This window comes from Thermobia domestica, chromosome 13 (genome assembly GCF_964235325.1).
Source record: "Thermobia domestica chromosome 13, izTheDome1.hap1.1, whole genome shotgun sequence".
Classification (NCBI taxonomy): Eukaryota; Metazoa; Arthropoda; class Insecta; order Zygentoma; family Lepismatidae; genus Thermobia; species Thermobia domestica.
Genome location: NC_137466.1, coordinates 60,002,012 through 60,028,774, shown reverse-complemented (window position 1 = coordinate 60,028,774; position 26,763 = coordinate 60,002,012). Strand labels below are relative to the sequence as shown.

General features: G+C 34.4%; 2 protein-coding genes across 15 annotated transcripts in view; one reads left to right on the top strand and one right to left on the bottom strand.

The window, feature by feature from the left end:
• da (transcription factor daughterless) overlaps positions 1-24,440 on the bottom strand; it is a 616,942-nt gene extending 592,502 nt beyond the window's left edge. For 6 of the 13 annotated variants that reach the window (XM_081735767.1, XM_081735770.1, XM_081735777.1 and 3 more), the window contains exon 1: positions 24,294-24,436. In XM_081735767.1, coding sequence (XP_081591893.1) covers positions 24,294-24,375 — 82 coding nt within the window. In that variant the 5' untranslated portion in view covers positions 24,376-24,436. Of the gene's footprint in view, positions 1-24,293 lie in introns of all 13 variants that reach the window. The other 7 variants (XM_081735779.1, XM_081735772.1, XM_081735774.1 and 4 more) reach the window with 2 other exon arrangements.
• Positions 24,395-26,763, top strand: part of LOC145668165 (high mobility group protein 20A-like) — a 49,736-nt gene continuing 47,367 nt past the window's right edge. Inside the window, exon 1 of one of the 2 annotated variants that reach the window (XM_081735786.1) lies at positions 24,395-24,529. The gene's annotated coding sequence lies outside the window, so the exon portion shown is untranslated. Of the gene's footprint in view, positions 24,592-26,763 lie in introns of both variants that reach the window. The other variant, XM_081735787.1, reaches the window with a different exon arrangement.

Below are 26,763 nucleotides of genomic sequence, written 5' to 3'. Positions count from 1 at the left end.
TTGCAAATAAGTTACCCGACAACGGTATTATAAAGATATAACACAACAAATAAAATACGGTATATCTTAATTTTTCTATATCTCCTCGCATTTTACACTATTCTGGTATATTCCTATCATTATTTTCTAACTGCGCATCTCATGTGGGGTATCTGACAAAGGTATTTCTTGCAGTAAATTGTCAACGCTATAATCAAACCATCATCAATGTCACAATCAAAAATAAACTAACTAACTAACTCTATGGCCTATGGAACCCGGAGGTTCAATGCCGCGTTCACAAAAGCTCTCCACTGACTTCTATCCTTAGCTAACTGCATCCAGTTTCTACTTTGTATTCCAATCTCTGCGAGATCCATCTTAATATTGTCCTCCCATCTGCGCCTAGGTCTTCCTAATGGTCGTTTTCCGATTGGTCTTCCTGTCAAGACTTTGAAAGCGTTTCTATTTTCTTCCATTCTAGCTACATGACCTGCCCACCTAAGCCTCCTAGAATTCACGACCCTAACAATGTTGGGTAAACCATATAAATTATGTAGTTCCTCGTTATGAAGTTTCCGCCATTCCCCATTCCCGTTCCTCTTGGGTCCGAATATTCGTCTCAGGATCTTGTTCTCAAACACTTTCAGTCTATGTTCTTCCCTCAGAGTAAGTGACCATGTTTCGCAACCATACAAAACAACAGGCATGATTACCGTTTTGTATATTTTAAGCTTCAAATTTCTCGACAGAATTCGCGACGACAAGAGATTTTGAACCGAATAGTAACACGAATTCCCTGCTTTTAGTCGACATTTAATTTCTCCGTGAATATGATTTTCCTCTGTTAATATTGATCCTAGGTATTTGAAACTATCCACTTTATCAAAAGTATTATTTAATATTTTAACGCATCCATGCACGCATATTTTAACGCACAATCAAAAATAACCAATAAAAATTAAATTTGAAAATTTAAGACTCCAAAGAAGCTGCTACACGAAACAAAAGTTTATAATTACTTATGAAGCATATAGAATACATTATAATATAACGGACCTATACAAAATTTATGTAAAGACCATATTATGGAAAAAAAAAAAAAAACTGAAGGAAGATTAATAGGTGAGTAATTAGTTATACAAAAGTTTGTGGTTCAATCAGAAATCATACAATTTATACACCACTACCCTCACCCCCCAGAAACAGCCACCTTTTTACATTGAAAAACAGTCTCAAGAAAAAAATCTATAAAAAAAATCCTTTGCTAATCTAAATGAAATATTGAATTTAACAAATGACGGATATGATACACAAAATGATAAAACACATAAAATAGAAATAAAAATTAGTCAAGTGCTAGTTTTGTTTGGCAGGCAACCTTACTCAGACCACTTTAAAAATGCAGGTAAATAGCACTAATCACAGGAAATTCGTCACGGGATACAGAGGTAGGTCTATTATTTACTTATGCACGCAACACTTTTTTTTGGATGTCTATGACCTTCTTCGAGAAAGAAATAGAACATTCAATGCTATTTGCATTATTCACAATGGCAAATATAACTCTGTACAGCGTTTTCTACGTGTTTTCAATCCTTGGAATGATTAAATGGGAGAAAAACGAGATTTTACGTCAAACAAGAAGCACTCCAATCCTATGAAACAAACTCTAGATCCTATGTAACGGAAGAGAGATCTTATATTGAGCCCACGTCCGTTTTATGAATATGAACATTGGAATTAATGCCTAAAGTACTTCATGTATTTTAATGAATAATCCTGAACGATGATGCTATATATCCATCAACACTTATATTCGCCGAATATATTCTAAATAGCACTACGAAAACAGAGAAGTCATATCATATTATCCATTCACTTGATCAACAAAGCGTAAAGATATTATCAGTATGTAATCATACAGGCAACACAAAGCTGAGCTTTCAAGCTGCAAGATGTTTTTCCGGATATGAATCATGAAATTAATGCTTAAAAAACGGGGAAAGAACCAAAATAATACTTCATTTCTACTGTCACATTACCAAGGAAAATGTCACGAATAAAATCATCAAGAAATTTTTTCATGTTATTTTTCACTTTTGCTGATAGTTATATCATTTTATTACCGATTGCAAATGAAACAGAAGTCATATACTTTTTATTATGATTATTTTTTAAGGTTAGTTTAAAGAGACAAGTTTCGCCGCTAAATGTCACTATAGTCTTCGTATATCTCTGATGTATTTTTTACCTTTCACAAAAATTCACGATTTCTCTTATAAATTTCAACCTAGAGACTTCCAATTTTTTAGAGAAGGAACTTCATAATCTATTCAAGGGAACATAATCTATTCCGTGTCGATTAATTATTTAGCATTTTCTTTATTGCTGAAATGACTTGAATGTTGAAATGGATATCCAAACCTTTAACAATGTAACTGTTTCAACAATAAAGAATATTCTAAATAAAAAAAATCGGCACGGATTGTTCCCTTGCATAGATTATGAAGTTCCTTTTCTAAAAATTTGAAGTCTCTAGGTTGAAATTTGTAAGAGAAATTGTAAATTTTCGTGAAAGATAAAAAATACATGTAAGAGATATGAAGACTGTAGTGACATCTAGCGGCAATACTTGTACGTTTACACCAACCTTAAATTAAATCAATATACTTAAAAATCAAACTTCTATGTTCAAATCGCCTTGAAAGCGATTTAGAGAAACAAGTAAAATACAAAATTAAAAGTTTCAAAACTACTGTTTATGACTCAAAAATTTATATGCAACACGCCTAAAATTTTTGTTCTACCGTTTCGTTCCACACTAATTCCATCAATTACTTCAAAACCATATACTTTTATCAATTTAACCGTCTCCTTTAACCTAAAGGGCATACGCGAGGGACGTACAACTAGGAACTTCATGTGTACATAAGTTTTGAAAATGAGTTATTATCCATAAGGAAACAACTGCCGTAATTTTTCTGAATGAATTCCAATGATAATGGACCTTTTCTGACAACTTCTCATTGAAAAGAATTTAAAGCTCAAGAAAGTGACTGGATTTAATGCATTTCTGGAATACCTGGAACTGCTTTTCATTTACAGGTATAATACAATACAGGTACAGTATAATAAAACATAATATATCCACGGAGGTAAAATGATAATTTCTACATACATCGCATGTACACGGGATCAGAGATGACAAATATCGTGAAAATCGAATTCTATAAAGGGGCAATGTTCGCACTACAAGATAAGATATTTACTTCCTTGAGTATTTTATAGTAATCATACGTTGTTCAAATTACAATGACTTCTTGAGTAGAACCGAAAAACCCGAAAAACAAAATTTACATAAAAAACTAAGATTTTAAAAACTGTCATTTTCCCGTGATATATATTATATATATTACTTTTTAATAATAATCAAAAGTTGAAGGAATTTAGTCACTCGATAGAAAAAAGTAAATTGGTAGACGGATCTGGTACTCTTAATTATAACGAATTATTTGTTGAGCTATTAAAAACAATGTTCAACGATCAAAAATATTCCACTGAATAGGATAAAAGGTTAGCAACAATATTGAAAATATAATCGTACATTTTGCTCCACAGAATTATCATTTACAGTTTACGTATAAACTAAAATTTCAATTAATAACTCGTTTTATGAGCTAAAATCATATTTTGCACAGGATTATGGGCTGCACAAGTATCCATGATAGGTACCCCCCCCCCCCCCAGCTTTCTACTTTGAACATACTGACACGATATAAGACTAAAGAAAATACATTCTATACTATGAATAATTAACATTTACTTTTGTGTTAATATCATACCAAAAACGGCCGTTCAATTCTGCCAACTGAACTCATAATAGCTTCTCCTTCTAACGGAATAACTAAACTCACAGTAAAGTACTTCCTGAACGGAAAAGACATGTAACCGTAATTTTCTACCAAAACCAAAAGTTTTTGGGTCTGTTTCCTTATTCATGCTAGAATATTATTGCCCGCAAGTTTCAATCTAGGGGGAAAAAAAGGTAATTTTTAGACAGTGATACGAGTTAGGCACTCAGAATGACATCAGCGACAGCATGCGTTGCATAATTTACCTTTGCTGGCCAAGCCAGCCTCGGATTAAAAATAAGAATCACAAATACAATATGTTGTAGAGATATTTTCTTAGTTCTACAATCCACAGAAAAGGCGATAACTGAATAAGAAACATTTTAAAGCCACAAAAACGTCCAACTTCAGTCTTCAGTAACAACAACAACAAAAAAGAAAGACTCTTTTGGACCTTTACTTTTAGGCCTGTCACCTTTATCCGAGGAATTCCAAGGGAATATTTCAAAGTTGTAGGTCATAACAGGAAGTAAATCAAAGAGAACAGATAACTGTTCATACCTTTTGATTAGTTTACTTCCAAGAATTCAATTATTATTGTCAGAACCTGAAGTTTCAACTGTCTGTGTGAATGTTCTACCTGATGTCAAGTTCTAGACCACATACCCCAACGTAGCTACGTGGGACCACTGAGCCAGTTAGGTAGGGGTAAGGTGGCCAGTTTCTCACTCCTGCGGTTCAAAATGGGAGATCGCAAACTGGTAATTACGAGATGAAGTAGAGAAACAAGTTAAGAGTTAAGATTACGGATACCACCTACGCAAGTACTGCAGAATTATGGATTCCTTGCAGAGGTAATCGCCTGAATAAATCAATTAGTAAACCTCTGATATAGAGTATTCTGGTTTCCTAGTGTCACGGAGCCACAGAGGGTTGCTTAAACTGATGAAGGAACTGTAATGCTGTAAATAACAAACTACTGTGATACAATAGTTATCGCGTTTATTTTATTGTCTGGTAATAAAGGTATCTATTATTGCATTTAAATATTACCTCTTAAAACTCCTGAACGCTTATCTTGGTTTATAAACTAGTTTTTATACCAAATTAGAAATTTCTCCTTATTACTTGGAGATCTTCAACGCGGTTTAAAGTAATAGTTTTAGAAAACTTTGTTTAATTTGTATGATAATCTTTGGGACCAAAGAAAATGCAGACCATTTGTTTTATTTGAATTTGTATTTAATCTAGGTAACATTGACATATAACCTGTGGTGCTATTTTAATTTTTAACAATCGGTTTGGTTTTATATATATGTACAGAGAGAAAGAAAGATAATTTATGTTAGCTAGATAGTAGATGCAACTCTCTTAGAAAACAAGCCACACCAGGTAGCCAAAATCAATTTTTTTACTGAATACCACAAGTGACAAGTAGGGATATACACAGAATCCTAACACAAGCGAAGAAATTAGGTAGCACTGCGAATATCTTGGAAACAATACCCAAGATAAATGGTTGTCAAAAAGTATTGGTAAGATCTTAATCCAGCAATGGATAGACAATTGTTGATAATGGTACGTATGCGTTTCAGATATAACTAACCTTCATCACTACACTCATGTGACTCAGTTCACATTCTTGATATCTGAGCATTTGAGATTAAGAAATAAATGCTTATACCTTGTTCTGGCAGATCATATGTTTAACGCTGTAGTTGTAAGAATTTCTAAAAATATAGTTATACTAAAATTTACTGTCCCTGGGTATAACTGGATAAAATTGACTGTTATAATATTTGGGTACAACAAACGGTTCTGCGAACTCGATATAAGATACTTTAACAACCGGTTCTGGCGAACCGGCGCGAACTGGCTGAATAGCACCACTGCATATAACATTGAATACATTGGTTTATAGTACTCATTTGCTTAGTTTTCTGAACCAGTTAAAGCTCCATTCTATTAAACCTATTTTAGCCAATTGGTACATGCCGCGTACTAGTCACCGATATAAAGTAGCACTCTTTCGTATCGGACACGCTCGTCTCACATATTCTTCTTTAGAGCATCACAATACCTGTCACACTGTGAAGGCTAACGTCCCACTGAATATTTGGCACATTCTTACAGAATGTCCGGAATATTCAGACCTCAGAAGACGTTTAAGATTATTCAATAATATTAATTATCTATGGACTGTCTTAATGACTTATTCTAATTTTTATTTGTGGGATTCAATGGCGTAACTAAGGGGGGGGGGTGTGACCCGGAGAGCCCCACTTTCATTAGTCCTGTAATACTGAAAGTGAATCCTAACATGAAGTATGTTGCATTTCTGAGCCTGATGTTTCTTGTCAGCTCCTGGAGTAAGCACACATAAGGTTATTGTTTCATTCCAAGTGTGGATACAGATATATGTATGTGGTATTTTATTTCTCGGTAACTACTGGCCAGATCTGGACCAAATTTGATGGGCGAGCCTGGCGAGGGCAAGCTCGACTTAGCTCAGTTCTATTTATAGGCCTACTTTATTTCTCGGCAACTACCAGTCGGATCTAAAGGAAATTTGACGAACAAATAGCCCATCGATTAAGAAAAAAAAAATCTCCATATTTGGAGACGTGCTTGGTCAAAATCAAGCTCGGCTTCGGCTAGGTTCGGCTCTACTTATACGTGGTACTTTACTTCTCGGGTAACTACTGGCCGGCTCTGAACAAAATTCAGTTGACAAGTAGCCTATTTCTAAGGAATGAGGATCATTATATTTGCTCGATAAGGATTATCATCACGAGATCAGCCAGAGTCAGGGCTGGCTCGGCAACAGAGGCTCTGTTCCACAGCTTTGCACATCGGAAGGGTCTGAGTTTGATTCACCGACTGTTCCCTTTATTATAATTTACCATTTTAAAAAATCATTCTTCCATTGTCGTCATTCAGTCATTCAAAATGTAGACATTCTATTCAAAATCCCGTAAGTCCTATAATTAATTCTACATAAGCTTTCAACTTATTAGCTTTTTTGATATTTGCACACTTTTCAATGCTAATGAAATATATATATATATATATATATATATATATATATAGAAAATCACGACGAAAAAGTATAGGAGGTTTCGTAAAGCTGTGAAAAAGGAACGTTTCAATTATCCAATAGGTAGAAATAAAACAAAATCACATGAACATACATTCTACTCTAAATATAACTAAATGGGTCATTACCTCGTTGCAAAATTTTATATGAGTTTCTTAATGTTTTCGTACGTAGCTCATCAGTACTAAGAAACGACCATAAGGAAAGTATAAAAAAAGATCTGCATCAGAAAAATCGGTGTTTGTAAGAATATGTCTCCAAGATGTGAATAATTTCAATACTTGCAAGATCCTATTATTCCTTTTTTTTTTTATTTATTTATTTACTATGTGTAACATAATCTACAATTTTTGCGTACAATTAGTACAAAAAGTATTGATACACACAAATAAATTATTTATAGTCTTTAAAATCACTACTCATAGAACTTTTTAATGAATATGACGAAACTAGTTTATTTTTTGTTCCATATTATAGGTGTATGAATACTTTTTGCGCTAACTATATACTGTTTGGTGTAATTATCTTTAGACAACAAGCAGAAAAGGACAAAACAAAGAAGAGTCCATTCAACCACCCTATTGTGGAGACAAAAGGCTCTCCAAGCACCCACACCCTATTTCCTTATATTATTTTTACAAGTGGAAATAGCAATGCAACAAAAATATAGGAGGTTTCCTTAAAATGTGGGAAATACATGAGTTTATAGGAAGAGACGCAAATATATAGGAAAAATAGGAGCATTGGAAAGCCTGTACTTGTCCTAGAAGAGAATTGAGAACAAATGGTGTGAGATGCAATTATTATACTAAGACGTTCGTATCTAGGTTAGTGTAAAGGGATAAGTTTTGCCGATAGATGGCACTACTGTTTTCGTATCTCTCCCATGTATTTTTTTATCTTTTACGAAAATTCACGATTTCTCTTACAAATTTCAACCTACCGACTTCAAATTTTTAGAAAAGGAACTTCATAATCTATCAAAGGCAATAATCCGTGCCGATTTTTTATTTAGAATTCTCTTGATTGTTGAAATGGCTTGATTGTTGAAATGGATATCCAAACCTTTAACAATGGAATTGTTCCAACAATGAAGTAAATCCTAAATAAAAAATCGACACGGATTGTTCCCTTTAATAGGTTATGAAGTTCCTTCTCTAAAAATTTGAAGTCTCTAGGTTGAAATTTGTAAAATTGTAAATTTTCGTGAAAGGTAAAAAATACATGGGAGAGATACGAAGACTGTAGTGACATCTATCGGCAAAACTTATCCTTTTACACTAACCTTAAGGTTAGAGAATGAAATTTGGTGGCTGGACTTTCCATCTAATATAATTAAACACGTTTCAGCATTTTTAGAGGTTTGATCTAGAATGGAAGAAAAAAATGAGGCTACTTCTAGTGGCACAGATTTCCGTATAACTTTGCAGAACGAGACATCGAGGTATATGTGTTTCATTGTTAGATATTCAAGAAAATATATGCAGACCTGAGGTGCCCAAAGAAATTTTGGGGAAATGTGGTCCTTCTCGGCGCCAATGGGTACTAGCCTAAGATGCCCATACGGGACGTTCGAATTTTGTGCGAGACTTCGAGTTCAGACGAATGTTATACGGAAGGTGCAGAAGAAAGAACGCAAAATATGCCCCACAGTAACACAAGGCGGCATTTGCCCGTTTGAGTTATTTTCGAATATGTAAGGGGAATGAGGAACTTCAAAATGACGGACACAATAAAACCAAGAACCCTTCGCATATGAGGAGCGTATTCTACTATTAAATGTTCTCCTATTTTTTCACTTCTGTTCAAACTAATTTTCATGTTGTGAAAACATTCTCCAAACAAAGGGAAAAAAAATGCTTGCCGAGACAGGAAGGAAATATAAAACTAATCGATGCTGAACTGACAAATTGCCCCAGAAACTGAACTCCGTTCTACGAGGAGACTGTAATTGGCCCCAAGTCTTGACATTTTAATAGAGCAGAAATGGCAGCATTAAAAGTGAGACAATCATCCATGTCCAACGACCTATTACCCTGCCTCAATTGGACGAACATTGACATTTTCTGTCAATTAAGAAACGCTTTCAGTAAGCACTTGAATAATTCTTCTTTATATGTAAACATTTACAGTAAGAACACGCAACAGAAGTTCTGGTAACGTTGTTAGGAAATAAGTTCATTCGACATTTCTTGTGAAACGAATGACGTATGGATAAATTTTCCTTCAACTTCAAGTGTAATAAAGAGTGACTATAAAACATCTATGACTCAAAACAGGTATCAGTAATCTGAAATGTATGAGTGCTTCTCTTTCTCATGAGAATTTAAAAAAAAAAAAAAAAAAAAAAAGTTTATTTCTGAATCCCCATAAGGTTTAAACCAAAATGACAAGTATAGAAAAGAAATCCATTCTGAGCCTATTTAGATATTAATACAATCTGTTATAAGATGCATCACATGAGGTGAAAACACGCGAAATCTCATTAAAAAGAACCATATAAAATTTTGAACAGCGTATAAACACAGGATTTACAAATCTAGCTTTGCTCCGTGACAGTGACACTAATTTCCTCCTGGACCGTTAAATGCAATGCAATATTCTCTCATATATTGGTAAGACCATAAATGTAATTCATTAAATAAATAACTAACATCTATGACCTCAGATCTTTCACTTTCTAACGAAAGACAATCAAAACTAACTGCCAGAAATCAAGTTAAATTCATAGCTTGATCAACAAATTATGATCCATTTCGAAATGAAAATAAACAAAAGAGAAAAAAAATCAGAATTCTTTTGAATTTAGATAGATAGTGTACTATTTAAAATTTCAAATGCGGTGTGGACTTTATGATGACATAATGACAGGAACTATGACAAACGTAAAAACATGATTTCAGAAAATCAACACATTCTCATGAAACTTGGTAGCTTTTCTAATATTATTTATCCCTAAGAGAAGATATCTGAAACAAAATCAGATTAATTACTAAGAAATTATTTTACCATATCTTAAACTACTACAATGTTTATGTAAGCACATACATAATGCACGTAATTTCCTTTACTCTACAGACTATTATTATTAACACACACACACACACACACACAAAAAAAAAAAAAAAAAAAAGTAGGACTCCAAAATTTACTGTTAACAAACTCGTTTACTCAATCAAAATACCAACATCATAGCCTCTCAACAATCTGGTTTGTTCTTTTATTAAGCTTTCAATACACTAACTTAATACACATCCCCAAATGTGGTTAACACATTTAGTCTCAAGGTGCGTTACTCAAAAATCCAGATATTTTTAATGTTTTTCAAAAAAGTGATTGAATTTATATATATATCAACATAAAGGTAAGTAATATGACGCTTTCAGAACACGAATATACAGAAAAAAGAACTTAACGCACGATACCACTTCCAAGCTGTATATAAAAACATTGTATTATGCTTCATTTCCAAGATACATCCTGTACCTTAGAATGAGCGACAGAAAAAAGGAAAAAAAGTGCGACAGAAAAAAGGAAAAAAAGTAAGTAATACTGGATACAAGGTTAACAAAATGGACCACCTTAAAACGCGTACGTTCCTTATGAAACTACTAACACAACTGTAAATCGGTAGCCTCTACGAAACAACTAGATAATTCCCAAAGCGGTGGGATAGGATAACAAACAAATGTAACAAACCGAATTACCATTTTTCTTTTTCTTTCCTTCTCTCTCTCTCTTGATAGCACTTTCTATTTTCAATGTAAAGAACCGCGACATAAAAGTACACATTCTATTCCAATGAAATAACTAATGACCATATTCTGAAATCTCTATCTGCTGAAGCCACTGAAATTTTGTAGCTCTAAAAGAGCAATATCTTAACATCTCATCATTTTCTTTCTTCCGTCTTACTTCACAGATCTATTCAAAACATTTTAATATGAAATAAATAAACTATTGGCAGAAAAGTACCAATATGGAATATAACTTAGAATTACTTAATAAGAAATGTTGATACTAGCCAGAAAGGCCAAAGGAGATTGAAAAGATATAAACACTGAGACATTCTTCCAATTGCTATCATGTTTACAGGAAATTCTATTTTGTTCTTCTTTGTTAACTATGAAAGCACTATATAAACATGAGAACTCCGCAAGACAGAAGAGCTGATATCAACAGTATATCCGCAATACCATGTAACAAGTAGGAGTTTGAAGATAGTAGAAAAAAAAAAAAAAAAAAAAGGCAAAAGAACTGGTACTGGCTAACTTCTTGATGCTGCTCAGTTTACATGTTGTAGGTCCAGAATGCTCCAAAACAACTGATCAATTTTGATCAAGATCAGTGGCGGAGCTATAGGGAAATGAGCCCCCACCCCGCTCGCAATCTTGGCACACCCACTCTGTAATGATGAGGCCATTATGCTACTGAAATACTAAAACACTGAAAAAAGTAGTACTGGCTGATAAATACTTTGTTCTATCAGCTAATGCAACAGCAACTACAGATAACGCTGAAGTAGCAACTTTTCATTTGATCACTAGAAAAACAAAATTTACTATAACGTATCTGACACGTGTAACGTTTGCTATAAAACTATATTTCTTTTCTGTTGAAAAGTACTTTCATTTTGTTTGAATAAAGTAAAGGCAACGATTGTTTCAGATTTTACATTTCAAGAAAGAAACTCACTAAATATAATGAAACCCCATTACTTTATCTGAAAATCCCGGGGAAACCTCAATTAAGGTGATGGCAGGACCTATCTGGTGTCAAACAAATTATGTAGCAGCTAAAACCACTATCTCTCGATATATATATATATATAATTTTAATTAAAAAATAACATCTCACCAAAGCAAATATGATGACTGACAAAGGCAATGACACAGTGCCGAAACATGTAACTCAATTATTTATTACAACTGATTTTCTTTAGTTAGATTTTATTAACTGAAGCAGTTCCAGAGCAAGAATGAAAGGCTTCAGATATATTTAGAGTGTGTGTGTGTGTGTGTGTATGCGCGTGTGTTGGTCAAATTATTTATATATTTTATTTCCACCACGCGTGTTTAACAAAATAGCCGACTGAAAATTTTAGTGGTTTCCTCACTGGTCCACAATAAATAAATCTTAAGTACGGTACTCTTCAAGCTGCTTATACCTGCAACCATATGCATGTGATTAACTGCAACGAATATATTGATTCACTATTCAAGTTGGTTAAAAAAAAATGATTGAAATGCAGAGCAAAAAAATGTTCTAAATTGAACAACGCTACTAACATTCTCGAAGACTATTCTTCAACTAAACTGCAGCCTGTACCCAGCATGCATACCTTTTAAAAAAAAATAAATAGTACAAATAAAAAGGAACTCATACTCAATGCGCCCATAATTTAATTTCTACCAATATGATGGACTAAGCTAATGCTGTTAATTAATATTCACCAATCAATGGAACAGAATTTACACGAAGAATGTTTGTTGGATAATGATCAGAATGGACTAATTTTGATATAAGAGTATGATTATATCCCGACTTTTTGTTCACGCAATATTTTAGATAATCCTTTGAGTGAAAATTAATAGTCTTGGATATGCTTCCTCTTATAACAACAAAAACAATTATCTCAACAATGGCGTTACGAAATAAATAAAATTAAAAACAACCCTAACTTGTAAAACCACGATACTACAAATGTGTACACTTTTTATTGGGTCGTTTTGAAAAGAATCCTGTATTAGCAAAACGTAAGAAAATCTTTTTCATCAATTCACTTAATACAATTTTTCAAAACTTAAGTGATCACAATTTTGTACAAGCAGAGAGATTACGCAGTTTTTTGTTGCTATTACTGACTATAGACATTCAAACTATTACGCTATCAACGCACGAATTAAGGGGCAATTACCGTATACGCAGTTCAAATTCCTTCTTGAAGAAACCTCAACTTACATTAATATTGTATGTGACATATGCTTAACTGAGTATTAAGGAGCTCCATCTCCTAAAAGCATAACGAAAATATAGGACACTTCGTTTAGTTCATTATGTCAATAGATCATTAATATTATTACTTATTTTAAGTTTGTCCTGTAAAAACAAACCAGTCGTCCAGTTACCTTCAAGAAGATATGAACAACGAAAAATACGGTTACATCAAATTAAAAAATAAATAAATTAATAATAAAAAATACAAAATGATGTAACTACAGCATGTAGCTGCGGAGGATTAACAACAATGTTAAAAGAGTTTCCGGTTAATAAACACAATATTTACGTAATGCATTACTTTCAATTATTATAAAATTCCCGGTACCGCAGGTTTATTTTTTAGTTTCTTCTGATAAATAAACCCTTCATAGGTAGTTTATATATACGTCTAACTAGCCTATTTGTACTATAATATATTTTTCAGACAAGAAAATACCTTTGGCCTTCAGTTAGCATATACGAGTATACGAATATTAAGATCAAAATACATAAAGGCGTTCCTTTCTGGCTAGTAAGAATAGACATTGAGAATGCACAACCAATTGAAATCTTGTTTCACTCTACGGAGGTAAATCTAAGTTCAACGATATTCCGGACCAAAATCGCTAGCCTTCATCACGAAGACAAAAAAGTTCTGAGGGGAATAAAAGGTGAACAAATAAGAACTTAAAACAGCACTAAAACAATAATATAATTCAGATGATTGCTTATAACTACTAATTGATGCTCTTGGGACATATTCAATAATAATAATAATCACTCATCTTGCATTCGAAGCTATTGTGTTTTGTCTAGGAATCTCTATCTTCTATATTTCAGTTCGTTCTACGACCATGGTTACAAACTGTCACTATTTCTAAGATCAAAAGCACACCATTTAACCTTAAACTGTTAATCATATATAGGCTACTGTTTTCTTCAAACACCTGACTTTACTTTCGTGACCATGGTCCTAGAATAGACCGAAATATAGAAGATATGGATTGCTAGACAAAACGCAACACCTGCGTGATTTTTTTCTTTCTTTTTTTAGACAACTGTTGTTTTATAACCCACTTCACCAAACTTACGAGAAAACTTCATACTATCTGCATTATCAAGACTACGATCTTCAGCAGCGTATATTAAAGAAATTCTATTTACTCATACACAGAGGGTTAGTTAGCAAAACCAAACGACCTAAAAACGAATACGACTTCAATACCACCAGCACTAGTTTTCCTGAGTTAAGGTAGCAACAACTGACAATTCCCTTAAAGAACGCTTGATTTAACCACCTCGTTACTAATGTAAACAGCCTTCAGTACACACTTAGGATGAAAGCAGGTTACAAATATAGCTTCATTTAGCTTTATGAAGTTTAAGAGAACAGCACAAGCAAATCTATTAGCGGAAAAGGTACATAACATGGTTTTCCAGGACGCACTATACACTCTATATATTAAAATGCTACGGTTATATATTTGTCTCCAATCGTTTCGACAATGAGATCTCAAAAACCGTAAGTGCTAGATTCTTTATTACATTTTTTTATGGGTACACTGGAAATGTTGAAATTTTAAAAAAGTAAAGCATCATATCCTACCACTTACACATTCCACCACCACATAGCTATATGGCGATTGCAGGCATTTGTTTCATGGCCAAATGATAATGAACAATGAAAGATATTTCTCCTGTCTAAGATGAATCTTTATTGTTTGGAGTGGTTTGCCCAACACCATATATCACTGATGTTATAACTAATTGTGAGTGTAATGTATATGATTATTATATAAATCTACTGCATGCAAGAATATACTTGATCATACATGAATTAGAAACTCTAACCGGAAGTAGGCTCAAATTTTGCAAACGGTGCGGGATATTGAAAAAATCCCATCTTCATGGTACCCTTGCCGATTTTTATCAAGACGAATTCACTTCTGTCTGTAAAGGACATGTACAGATGTTGTGAGGAATGACAAGGAGATTCATACTCATATTTGAATGATGCGCTGTGTAGGGAGCACAGGTTCAGCCAGTACTAACTTTACATATTGTGTGATCGTCTCAGACAACACTCGTCTGTGTTCGTCAAACTTGCTTTCTGACACTATAACAATCTTCAGCGTCTTAGATGGATATTATTTTCTGTACGAATGTGAATATCTTTGTAGTAAAATTATCATTTATATACTAATAGGACCAAAGTAGGAACCGAACTGATATTTGTAGGAGCACGTGATGCCGTTGAGTAGTCTTCTGAGGCGCCTGCTATGATCCCTTCACGTCAGTTGACAAACACTTCAGAACATGTGATACAAACATTGTAAGATTGTTGTCTCTTTCTACAGAACCCCTCCCCCTGTAACTGCCACCACGACATTTATGATTGGCCTCTCTCTCAGTAATCTTAGGAACCCCGTGACGTACCTTCCCTTCTCAGCACAAATCTCTACTGAACGCAGATTCAGAACCGTAAACTTGTGTTCAATGTTGATAGGAGTTTAGTTTTTGAATATGTGATATCGTGTGTCGCATGTAGGGCCTATCTACTTAAAAATCTTCAATATGTCCCTTTATTCAATGTCTGAGTTTGAATGGACATCATATTCTATGGATTTACGAATTTAATGTAGGCCTACAGGCTTAACTATGAAATTATCTATAATTAGTTATCTACACCATTCATGTCTTATAATTAGACTTCGGATCGATATGCACTAAAAAACGGCAAAATATGCATGCAAATATGCGCTAAAAATTGCGAAAATATGCACTGAAAATATGCAAATATGCACTAAAAACTATAATATGCATCAATCTAAAGCTAAAGTTAAATAAGGAATTTTATTACTTTAGAGTAAAAAGTTGTATTACTTGAACAACATATACTTGGTATATAACTATGCTATGCATTCATGCTACAATACACAACTGTGTAATTTTCGTTTTTTTTTTCTGAAAAAAAAAAAAAAAAAACATGCATTTCTCAGTCAAAACATTACTGTATATCGAAAATGTTCCTTCCCTGTCACGGGTCGTTAAGAGACAGTATTTCAAAGAAGCAATGTTACTTGCCGATAAATCTGAAATTTGTGCGTCGTTGTTCTCAGGAACACTTTAAAAATTTTCTGGGTTTTTCGCGTCTATTGACTGTGCGTTTCGAAAAAAATGGTTGTCCGATTGGTGTTTGTGGCGTCTGTTTCGTTGGTGGATCGTTGTAAACACCTTAAATGCAATCTACAAAGTCCTAATCATCGCTCTTCCAATCTCGTTATGATCTTTGAAATTGAATTGAAATGCGTATTCATAAACGCAAGGTTGCTTTTAATGTTTTTAGCTCCGCAAGCGTCCACGGCTTCTTGAATACAGTTGGTTTCTTCGGGTTCAAACAGCTCACAGTCAGTATGTGAAAATCAATATATATTTACTTACTGTATATAGCCTATATTATCTGTGAATAAAGAATAAATATACTCAGAGAAGTAAATAAACATTTCTAATATAAGCATAACCTGCCTAGCGAAATTGAACAGGACTCGCAAAAATTACCGTTAAAGGTTTTTAAGTTAACGTAGATAGATCTATGAAAAAAATAAAGTACACACGTATAATGGACATAGTGAGATAAAATAAAATCTTGTATATACTCCTACCGTATTCAATTACAGTATTTACTTATGCTACGAATTGATACACACAAAACTTACAGTGAACAAACAGAGTCTAATACGTCTTCAAAGGTCAAGACAAAAAGTACTGTAGATGATTTGCCCTTTTAAGCGCTTCTCCCTCTACTTTAGGGTCTTTCTGATCTATTGTGTATATTATGCTCCTTGTTACATGTCTCTAGACCAGCTAGAGAACGAGTTATTGGAATTTGGAATTGACTATGTAAATTGCAGTTCATTCAAAAACTCGCACGGTATCTAGGGCTTTATATGGCGGTGGACTAAAGGTTAAATGTGTAGGGTAACAAGTAAACGAAGACCTTTACAGACAACGTAGTTCATATACCTAACCTCTCAGGGAATGTCTAAAGTTTTACTAAACTCTGCATTAGGGAAGTTCAAAATTTCGTTAAAAAGCATATTTTAACATCCGTTGTTCGCAACACGGGTTCCGTCTAATCAAGGTAATTTAGCCATTGTTTTTCACCTTTAAATTCATGAGACCGTGAAATATTTAATTTAAAATAAATTTTCGTTTAATGCGGGCCTGTTGAAGGCAGTTTTTACTGCATTAAAAGCCTTATTCAAAAAGTTTATTGTTTAAAAGAAAATAAATCACTTGAAATTACTTTTTTTTATCCAATTATGTGTAGATACTAGAATATTTTCTTCTAGCGTAACATTGTCCGTGTCAAACAGCAATAATTTACAATATATATAGTATTGATACTTTAAATCGAATAAAATGATTTCAGCGAGACGTGGAGCATGACTGAGAAGGTAAATTTATCGAAAACATAATGGAAGACTTAGTAGGAAAGTTACGTTTCGAGAGACCAAGGTGCGTATAAAAGCAACACAAGCTTACATTTAAATACTCTCATGAACTCCTTAAAGGAAAACTCGGGAAAATATCTCAGAAAGTAACTGCTGCGACAAATTTTAGATTTTGTAAAGCAAATATTTTAATTAATTTAGAGCTCATTTTCAAAAGGGTTGTTCATTCTTTTCCAAAATATATTCTTGAACGGTTTCTTTGGGATGAACTCTATCGAGTATTAAAAATAGCCAAATCTGGGTTGTTTCATAGTTGTTTAAACTCCTTACGACACTTGAAACTGCTATGAGAATATAAGAAGGCCAAAAAATTAAGTGCTGCTGAAGGTTTTGCTGTCGAAAGAAATAGAAATGTCCTTTTCTGAAAACAAGCTTGCTTACTTTGAAAATATTACTTGTTTAACATACACTTTGCAAAATATATTTTCTTCTTGAATTGTTAACGTCTGTCAACTTCAATCTATTGTTTCAGAAGATAACTTCCAGAAATTTTTTCGGGTCTATTTAGTTGTAGTACGACATGTTTGTCCAATTTTTGTCCATTTTTGTCCACCCAAGAAAAAATATGTATCATTCAAATTAACAAAACGAGTCCCGATGGCTCAGTGGTAGAGTGTTCACCTCTGGTGCATGGGGTCCCTGGTTTGATCTCAGCTCGCGCCAAGTGACTTTTGTGGTGACAGCGTGTGCGTGGGTTCCCTCAGGGTTCTCCCGTTTCCCCCCATTATCTTCATTCCACCATTTCATTTATTTCTCATCGTCACCATCTCCTTTAGCCTAGCCGGCATAATCGTAGAACGTAAAACTCAAAGATTTCATTTTAAAATTAGCAAAGGAGGGCCATTTCAAAATTTCCGCCACTTCAATCACCCGTAGTGAGACATGTTCAAATTTGAATTTTAACTAGCTCAGAATTTTGACCATTTTTGTTCACCCAAGAAAAAAAATTATACCATTCAAATAAACGAGAGAGGGTCATTTCAAAATTTTGTCACTTCGATCACCTGTAGACCCCCTATGCATCTTCAAATTTGAATTTTAACTACAATAGCTCAAAATTTTGTCTAATTTTTGTCCATTGTTGTTCACACAAGAAAAATTTTACCATTCAAATAAACGAGGGAAGGTCATTTCAAAATTTCGGCCACTTCGATCACCTGTAGTGTAACATCTTCAAATTCTAATTTTAACCAGCTCAGAATTTTGTCCAACCAAAAAAGCTTTTATGATATTCAAATAAACGAACGAGGCCATTTGAAAATTTGGTCACATCGATCACCTGTAGTGCGACGTCTCTAAATTCAAATTTTAAGAAGCTTAAAACTTTGTTCAATTTTTGTACATTCATGTACTACCAACAAAACATTTTGTACCATTAAAATAAGCGAGGGGGGGGGGCATTTCAAAAATTGGCCACTTCGATTACCTGTAGTGCGACATCTTCAAATTCGAATTTTAATTAGCTCAGAATCTTGGATTCGAATTGGAATTTTGTCCAATTTCCATACACATTTTTACCATCAAAAAATGGTGCCATTCAAATTAACAAAGGAGGGCCATTTCAAAATTTTGGCCACTTCGATCACCTCTAGTGCGACATCTTCAAACTCGAATTTTGATTAGCTCAGAATTGTGTGGAATTTTTGAACATTTTTTGTACCACCAAGAATAAATTGTATAGAGGATAAATCACTCACCCTTTTCTTATTTTGCTTTCACATGACCTTGGAAGATAATCTAAACCGAGAACAATGCACCGCTTAAAGAACTTGAGTCTATTTATATTAAAAACTTGAAATTCCATTTATGATGAAAGTTGTTGGACGTTAAAAATTCTCAATTTGGTCGTTCCTTTATATATGCATTTATATGCAGTAACAACATAAACATGCATTAACCTCCGAAATATGCAAATATATGCACTATAAAACTCTCCTATTTTACCCCAAAACAGCTGAAATGAATTTCTGTTTAAAGAACATATCAATATCACATCAGGAAAAAAACATGCAAATATGCAAAAATCCGAAGTCTACTTATAATATACTGTGTGTTGTATTTACTAGTTGATTATTTACAACAATTTGTATTGTAACACGAATGCTAGCTTTAAATTTTTTCCATTGTTGCGCTTGAATTATACCTAGTCTAGCCATAAATATTGTCACAAACTTTTGGCTTTGACTGTAGAACCTGTTGTGCAGGTGGCAAGGTACAATTTAAGTCAAGGTCAGCCCTGGTCAGTGTGTGTCGAACAGGGAAAGAGAACGGGTGGATCTGCTTCGCGTAAGCATGGAATGGAGTGAATACAAAAATAGAGTTGCAGTGTTTGCCTTGCATAAGGGTGGAAATTCACCAAGTGAGATTTTCAAACTGCTGAAACTTCTGAAAATCAGCAAAAGATGTGTTTACCGCACAATCCAGTGGTTTACTGAGACCGGCAGTGTACGTGGCCGGTGAAGGGATGGTCGTCCTCGCAGTGTGAGAACAGTGACAGCTGTTAAAGCAGTGGCTGCTCGTGTGCGGTGAAATCCACTCCGGAAGCAGAAGATCATGGCACGGGAGCTCAACATGGCCCCAAGATCAATATCCAGGTTACTTTCTGAAGACCTGAAGGTCAGAGCTTATCGGCGGAGCACAGGGCATTTCTTGACACCACAGCTGAAACAACAAAGGAAACTGAAAGCAAGACAGCTCCTACAGCGGTACGCCAACAATGGACATCGGCAAATCCTCTTTACCGACGAGAAAATCTTTACCATTGAAAAGAGCTTTAACTGCCAAAATGATAGGATATATGCGGCAAGTTCTCGAGAAGCTCATGGGAGAGTTCCTAAGGTTCAGGGAGTCACAACCCCTCCTCAGTGGGGGGTGAGCTATGAAGGCCACACCAGATTTCACTTTTGTGAGCAAGGTGTAAAAACAAGTGCCAGGGTATATTTGGAAACTGTTCTGGAGCCTATTGTGAAGGACTTGAGTGACACCATGTTTAACAATGATCACTGGACCTTCCAGCAGTATTCTGCGCCAGCTCATAGGGCAAGGATGACACAACAGTGGTTGGAGGCCAATGTATCAGATTTCATCTCCAGTGCTGAGTGGCCTTCTGGTAGCCCCGATTTAAACCCTCTGGACTACAAACTGTGGGCAGTGTTAGAAGACATGGTCTGCAGGAAAAGACCCTTCACTTAAAAGTTTGAAGCGTTCCTTGGTGGCAGCAGTGGCGGATTTTCCGATTGATACTCTCCGTACTGCAATAGATGACTCGCCCAAGAGACTCAAAGCCTGTGTGCGTGCCAATGGTGGACATTTTGAAGTTTGATAGGTGCCAATTGTAAAGAATATATGTGGTTATAACATATTAAAAGCAGATTGAAAAATCTCATACTGTATTTCATATATTCACAAAAAAGTGTGTGACAGAATTTATGGCTAGACTAGGTAGTATGGCATCAACATTGCTTTCATTTAATGACCTGACAGAGGTGGAGATGAAATTTAAAATTAGTCTCGATCAGGGTTGGCTGGTTTAAACCAAGGTGGTTTAAACCAAGGTTTAAACCAGTTGGTTTTTTCAAAAAAACCAACTGGTTTAAACCAAAAAACAAAAAAAATGTTTGTAAAAGTGTAAGTGTTTGTAAAATCTTGATGAACACACATTTGTGGGTTATCACGTTTCACTCCCGTATATTATTCGTATTATATGCAGACCTAAATTCCCCATTCATTACTGAAAAAGATTATACTACAAAAGCAACTTTTTTTTATAAGTTTATAAATGTTAATTTTGTGATTTTTTTGTAGTTGTTATTATTGTTATGTAATTGCAATCGAAGAAATATTCTAAATGTTGTTTCGTTTCAGTGTTTACTATTGATAAAATACATCGAAAATGCCGTACCTTTTGTGTGTGGGGGGGGCATACAGACCCCACAAGATGCATTTAGTGAAATAAGTATCTTTGGTATCTATTTTTGTATAAATGAGTCTGAGCCAAAGTGGACTCAAATAATTCGTATCTTTATTCACTTTTCTTATCGACATGCAGATTAAGTCGTTGTATTTCTTTAATTTGGACCAATAAAAGTTGTTGTTAACTAACTTGAACTAAATTAGTTCTTCTGTACTCCGTAGTACTTTGAAATTGTTCATGTGTAATTCTGTATAATGGTTTCACTTGTGCAACTGTTTATCTTTTTGTCCTGAAATTAGTCTTGACAGTTATATTAAGAAGCATGTAAAGATCAGTACAACGTATTTTTTTTTAAATCAGGATTCCTTCGTGAGTGAGTCGGCAGACGTATCGCATTTGTGACCAATTAGTCCTGGTTCCGAGTTCAAATGGAGGACAATTTCTCTCGGATGTAACTCGAGAAGCGGTTTTTATTCCGCTTTAAGCTTATGTGACCCCTTCCAGCATAACCCGATTGTTGCATAATAACATCAAGGCGAAACAAACTTATTTCTGTCCATATATGATATGAATATATAGATCAAATTATTTAAACCATAAAAACCTGGTTTAAACCAAAAAAAAACGTTTTTTTTTTTGGTTTTTTTAATAAAAACCATGGTTTTTGCCAACCCTGGTCTCGATAGAAACAATGAATTTTCTGTTCAGAAACGTATAATACCAACAGTTAATATGAAGGATAATAAAATGTTAAGTAAATTATGGAATGAGTTTTTCAACAAAATAGATGCACCAAAATTGTTCTGAATAATGCAGTATATTCTTGCTATACTAGTCAGTAATGCAATATCGATCAAATGTTTAAATCAAAGCCTTATTGTGAAATTATAGAAAAAGAATGTCAACACAATTTGTCATGGCCGAAATATGTCTTTACATGAACTTTACAATGAGGTGTTAACATTTCCACAAAACGGTTCTCGAAAACAGAGCTCTTCTTCAAGTAGCGAAGAACTCCGAAAAAAATAATAATACGGTAGGCGTCTACAATCACTAGTTTTGTGTGTGTTCATTTAGGGATATAGTATACGAGAGTGCCTCATCATTTAGCGAGGACTCACGAAGTGCAGTCTTTTAAGGATTATTCATTGAGGATATAGGAACTTGAAAATGAGGTAAAAATGCGACTTTCATTTAATTACTGAGTAATATAAAATAAAATGTACGTCGGTTTGCGTTGCGTTTCGTTGTGTTTTATGGTATGCGAAGAATAATAATGTGCCCTTGTACGTAGTGTATGAGTATATGTGGGGGATTTGAAACACATATCGCATGTCACGTGCACGTGGATGCTTCTTACTACTTCTAAATGTAATAAAATCATTTTTATACGTAGTGCAACAGTAGGAAGTATCCACGCGCACAGATCATGAGGCACTGTTGTATACTATTACCTCATTTAGTTTTGCACAGTAGCTCGAACGCTTAGACCTATATGTTTGTTTACTAATAACGGCTACGTCAGTAATATTAGCTATAAATCTTAGGAGCAACCGTGGTAATAACATGTAGACATTTTCAGTTTCAAATTTGTGTCCTCAATGACACAAATGCAGCTCTCTCGAAACTTGACTTTAGTTCAAGCTGGCAACCCTGTTTTCACACCACAGACCAAAGAAATTTACATACCACCTTAGCTTTTCTGACAAAGACCCGGCAAGCTAGGCTGATAGAGCTCGAATCTACTTCTGGGCAGAAATTTAATCAGAACAAAATCCGAAGAAGAAATACACCCGTAAACACCTAAATAGGCTATCTTGTACTACTAACAAAACCTTCGTAACTGCATTCAGTACATCTGTTAAGTTACCGGTAAAATATCGGTTTTTATCACAATGTACCTTCTATATATAGACACAGATAAGCTGTTTTTTATTATTATTATTATTATTATTATTATTATTATTATTATTATTATTATAGGAATTTCGGTGACTAATTGTCCAAACAATGTAAAATTTGTAATAATTTTTCTCACATATAAAATAAAACATGTGCTTCAATATTGACGTGCCGTATTTTATGTGTCTGCCAATATTCCTGTGTTTTGATATCCGACAAGCATTTAATAACTGAAGAAAACTGCGGTTACTGAGCTATCTGCAAGTAAAACAGTCCATGAAATGTAACGTTGCTTCAATCGAAGTAATCGGAAAACATCAAAACACAGTTCGCCCTCGGGTAAAACGACACACACAACAGCAAATTAATTCTGACAGTATACATCAGTAGTAGTTTTATATATGGTTTATCACTAAATACTACTGTCACATATTGTAAATTTTGTTTTAAACATGTGTTAATACGAGTATGTCTCTAACAGTGTCCACCTTTTACAAGATTCAGTAGTTCGTACTAGTACACAAACACAGCACATGTGAAATTAAGAATGTAACTCAGCTATTTAATTACACTTTTGTAAAATGTTCTGTGGATTTATCGACTTGAAGTCAATGAAACATACCACACAAATCCTTTGATGGCAGCTGAACCCGTCCTAAATCTGTGTTAAGGGAATTTTTATTTGGTATCTATCAAAACTTTGTTTACATCAAATGAAAACATGTTCGCCTTACTGTTTGTAGCAAGGTAAGCGATGTCTTCCGATCACTTGGTACTCTTTACTATCAATGCTTGTTCATTAATGTATGTTACATTTAACTTTTTACTTGTGGACTTAACATGTGTCCAATATTGTCCCATAAACCTTGGTGAGGCGGACGCATTTTAGTGGATACTTTGACACAGTCAGGAATTGATACAGAAATCATCAGAAAGGAAAGATCACACACACACATATATATTGAATCGATAATAAACATGCTGCCCAACCCTTTCAAAACGCATGCCTTTGAAGGTGGTTACATATGTTAGAAAATATTTAGCTTTTGACTTACCAGGTTGTTTATTTGCTATCTTATTGAAACAATTTTGAAACACTTCATACAGATGCATAGGTTCGTCGTCGCTGGTCGCCATCTTGATTCTCACAGCCGAAGCTTACTGCTGAAAAGATTCAATGCCATATTCTTCCATAATTGGGTAACAGATGGCAGTAGCAAACAATATTGTATAGTGCGTGTGCTTGCAAGAATGAATTGTTTAGTGATGCGACGATGAAAAGCAAAGCTTGGTTTGTTTTTATTCTTTCATTTGGCTTTCTTGTGAAGTGCTAGTGATAAGTGCATATTTAGTGTAAATATACAATATGGTGATATATTAAACAAAATAAGTATCGCTGTACAAGTTAACCCATTTTAATTTTGTAGTCTGAATATTTTAATGATTAAAATGTAGTGGATAATTTTAACAATACACGAATTGGACAATCTGTTCGGTATTGATAATTTGGTAATCTATATTTTACGAAGGATTTAAGTCGATGGATTTGAAATGCATAATTATTTCAGCTATATCGAGAAAGAGTGCTTTTTTAGCATGCATTTGTGTAGCTACTTTTTCTTCATAAACGCGATATCATATATTCCCTTTTCGTGCTTATGTTTACATCATTACAGTTCTGTTGAGAACCTGTACAGTGTTACAAGATGATCATATTGTAAAAAGTCTCCATGTAAGGTTCTATTAGCGGATACAGTGACCCAGTTGGAGAATGCTTACCCCTGGTGTAGAAGGTCCGTGGTTCGGTTCCAAGAATATGCAGTTGGCAGTGAACAACGTGTATAGGTTTTCTTTGAGATTAGACGAACCTATTCGGTTGCTTTATTATTCGAGAATACAGGGAATAATCATGGGAAATTTAATTGTAGAGAAACTAAAAGTAGGTGGGTTGAAATTTACATCCTCTTCAATGCCGAATCCATTCTATGAGTTTTGGATCTCAGCTTATCGTGGAATCGAACCAGACCCATAAGCTAACCATGTATCCACGAGGGAGCTCCGTTGTTATACTAAAGTATACGGTGCTGATCGATATTATAGGTGTATACGAAAATAGGATTTTCTAGAACTTCATTAGTTCATAAAAAAAAAAGATAATTGGGTATTGTTAGCTTCTCCCCCAAATCACTTGATAGTCACTCTGGCTCACTTCTAGTAATTGTTTGATATTTGTAACTGTGATAAGTATAAATATAGTGTAGAGGTATGACCAAAAAAAAAAAACTGCATAAAACATGACCCAACTAGTACTAGGTGGCCACGGAATCACGAATGTTATCTAACTGAGTCAGAACAGAAGCACAACAGGAGACCCCGAGAGAGGGCTTAAGTTTAGAGTTACCCCTCCAGTTTCAAACCTACAACAAAGCAATTAGAACATTAAATATTATTAGATTAGGTTACCCGGTAAGACTTTAGTTAGACTAGAACAGTGACTAAAACCAGTTCTTATAGAAGCTTCAATTATTATTTAAATTCAGTAATCCGCGGTTCTCATAAAACTTTAGTAGATTCTCTTCATTGTTTTTATATGAGTCTGTCAAACACAATGCGGAAATATCACATTCAACCCAGCAATTCGCAATCCCATACGATTACCATGCTACTGAATCACCGAAACCTTCCGTGTGTTGCAGATGGTGCCCATTTCGGAATTTGTGCCGTATCGCCGGACCACTTTGAAAACTGAAAAAAAAGCACAAAAGTGTATTGCATTCGGTTATATTTTGTTGGATTACATTAAGTTGCGTTAGATTACGTTACATTAGGCGTGCAGTATTACTTTAATACGGATCCATAGTATAAGTATTAGTAGGAGTAAGAGTAGTAGTAGGAACGGGTTAAAAGCCCGGCAGGGGTTGGTTGGGTTCTGTTCTTGACATGAAATGAGCAAATTAAAGACTTGCCAATTTTTTTCTGTACATTTTACAATTTCTGGATCCGTATAGTAAAACAAGTGTACCTATCCGAGAAATAGTCCATCCGCCTCCACATACAGTACCGCTAACATCAAAAACAATCAACAAATACAACCACTTTCTTAACTTGTACTATTCCCCTTACCTCCCTTGTACTCATTATTTCTCCCAAACTTAAATAAATAAATTCTCCAATTGACCCGGTAAATTTCCTAAATTGGTCCGGCGATACGGCACTTAACCCGCCATTTATTTCTATATATCTTTTCTCGTATTAAATATAACTTTACTGCCAAACTTACAAGCCCAAACATCACATAAGAACCCAAATCATTATTTCTTGCCTCGTTTCTCCTGTAAATTTTCCTATTATATATATATATATATATATATATATATATAACGGAGAAGCAACTCTAAACATAATCCCGAGAGGGTGCGTCCATATGAAGCAGGCGCGTCAGCGACGGTAGGTATGTACATAACGAGGTTTGCAACGGCTCCTACTCCGGAGCCTTCGATGATTTTGGGGAGATACTAAATGCTA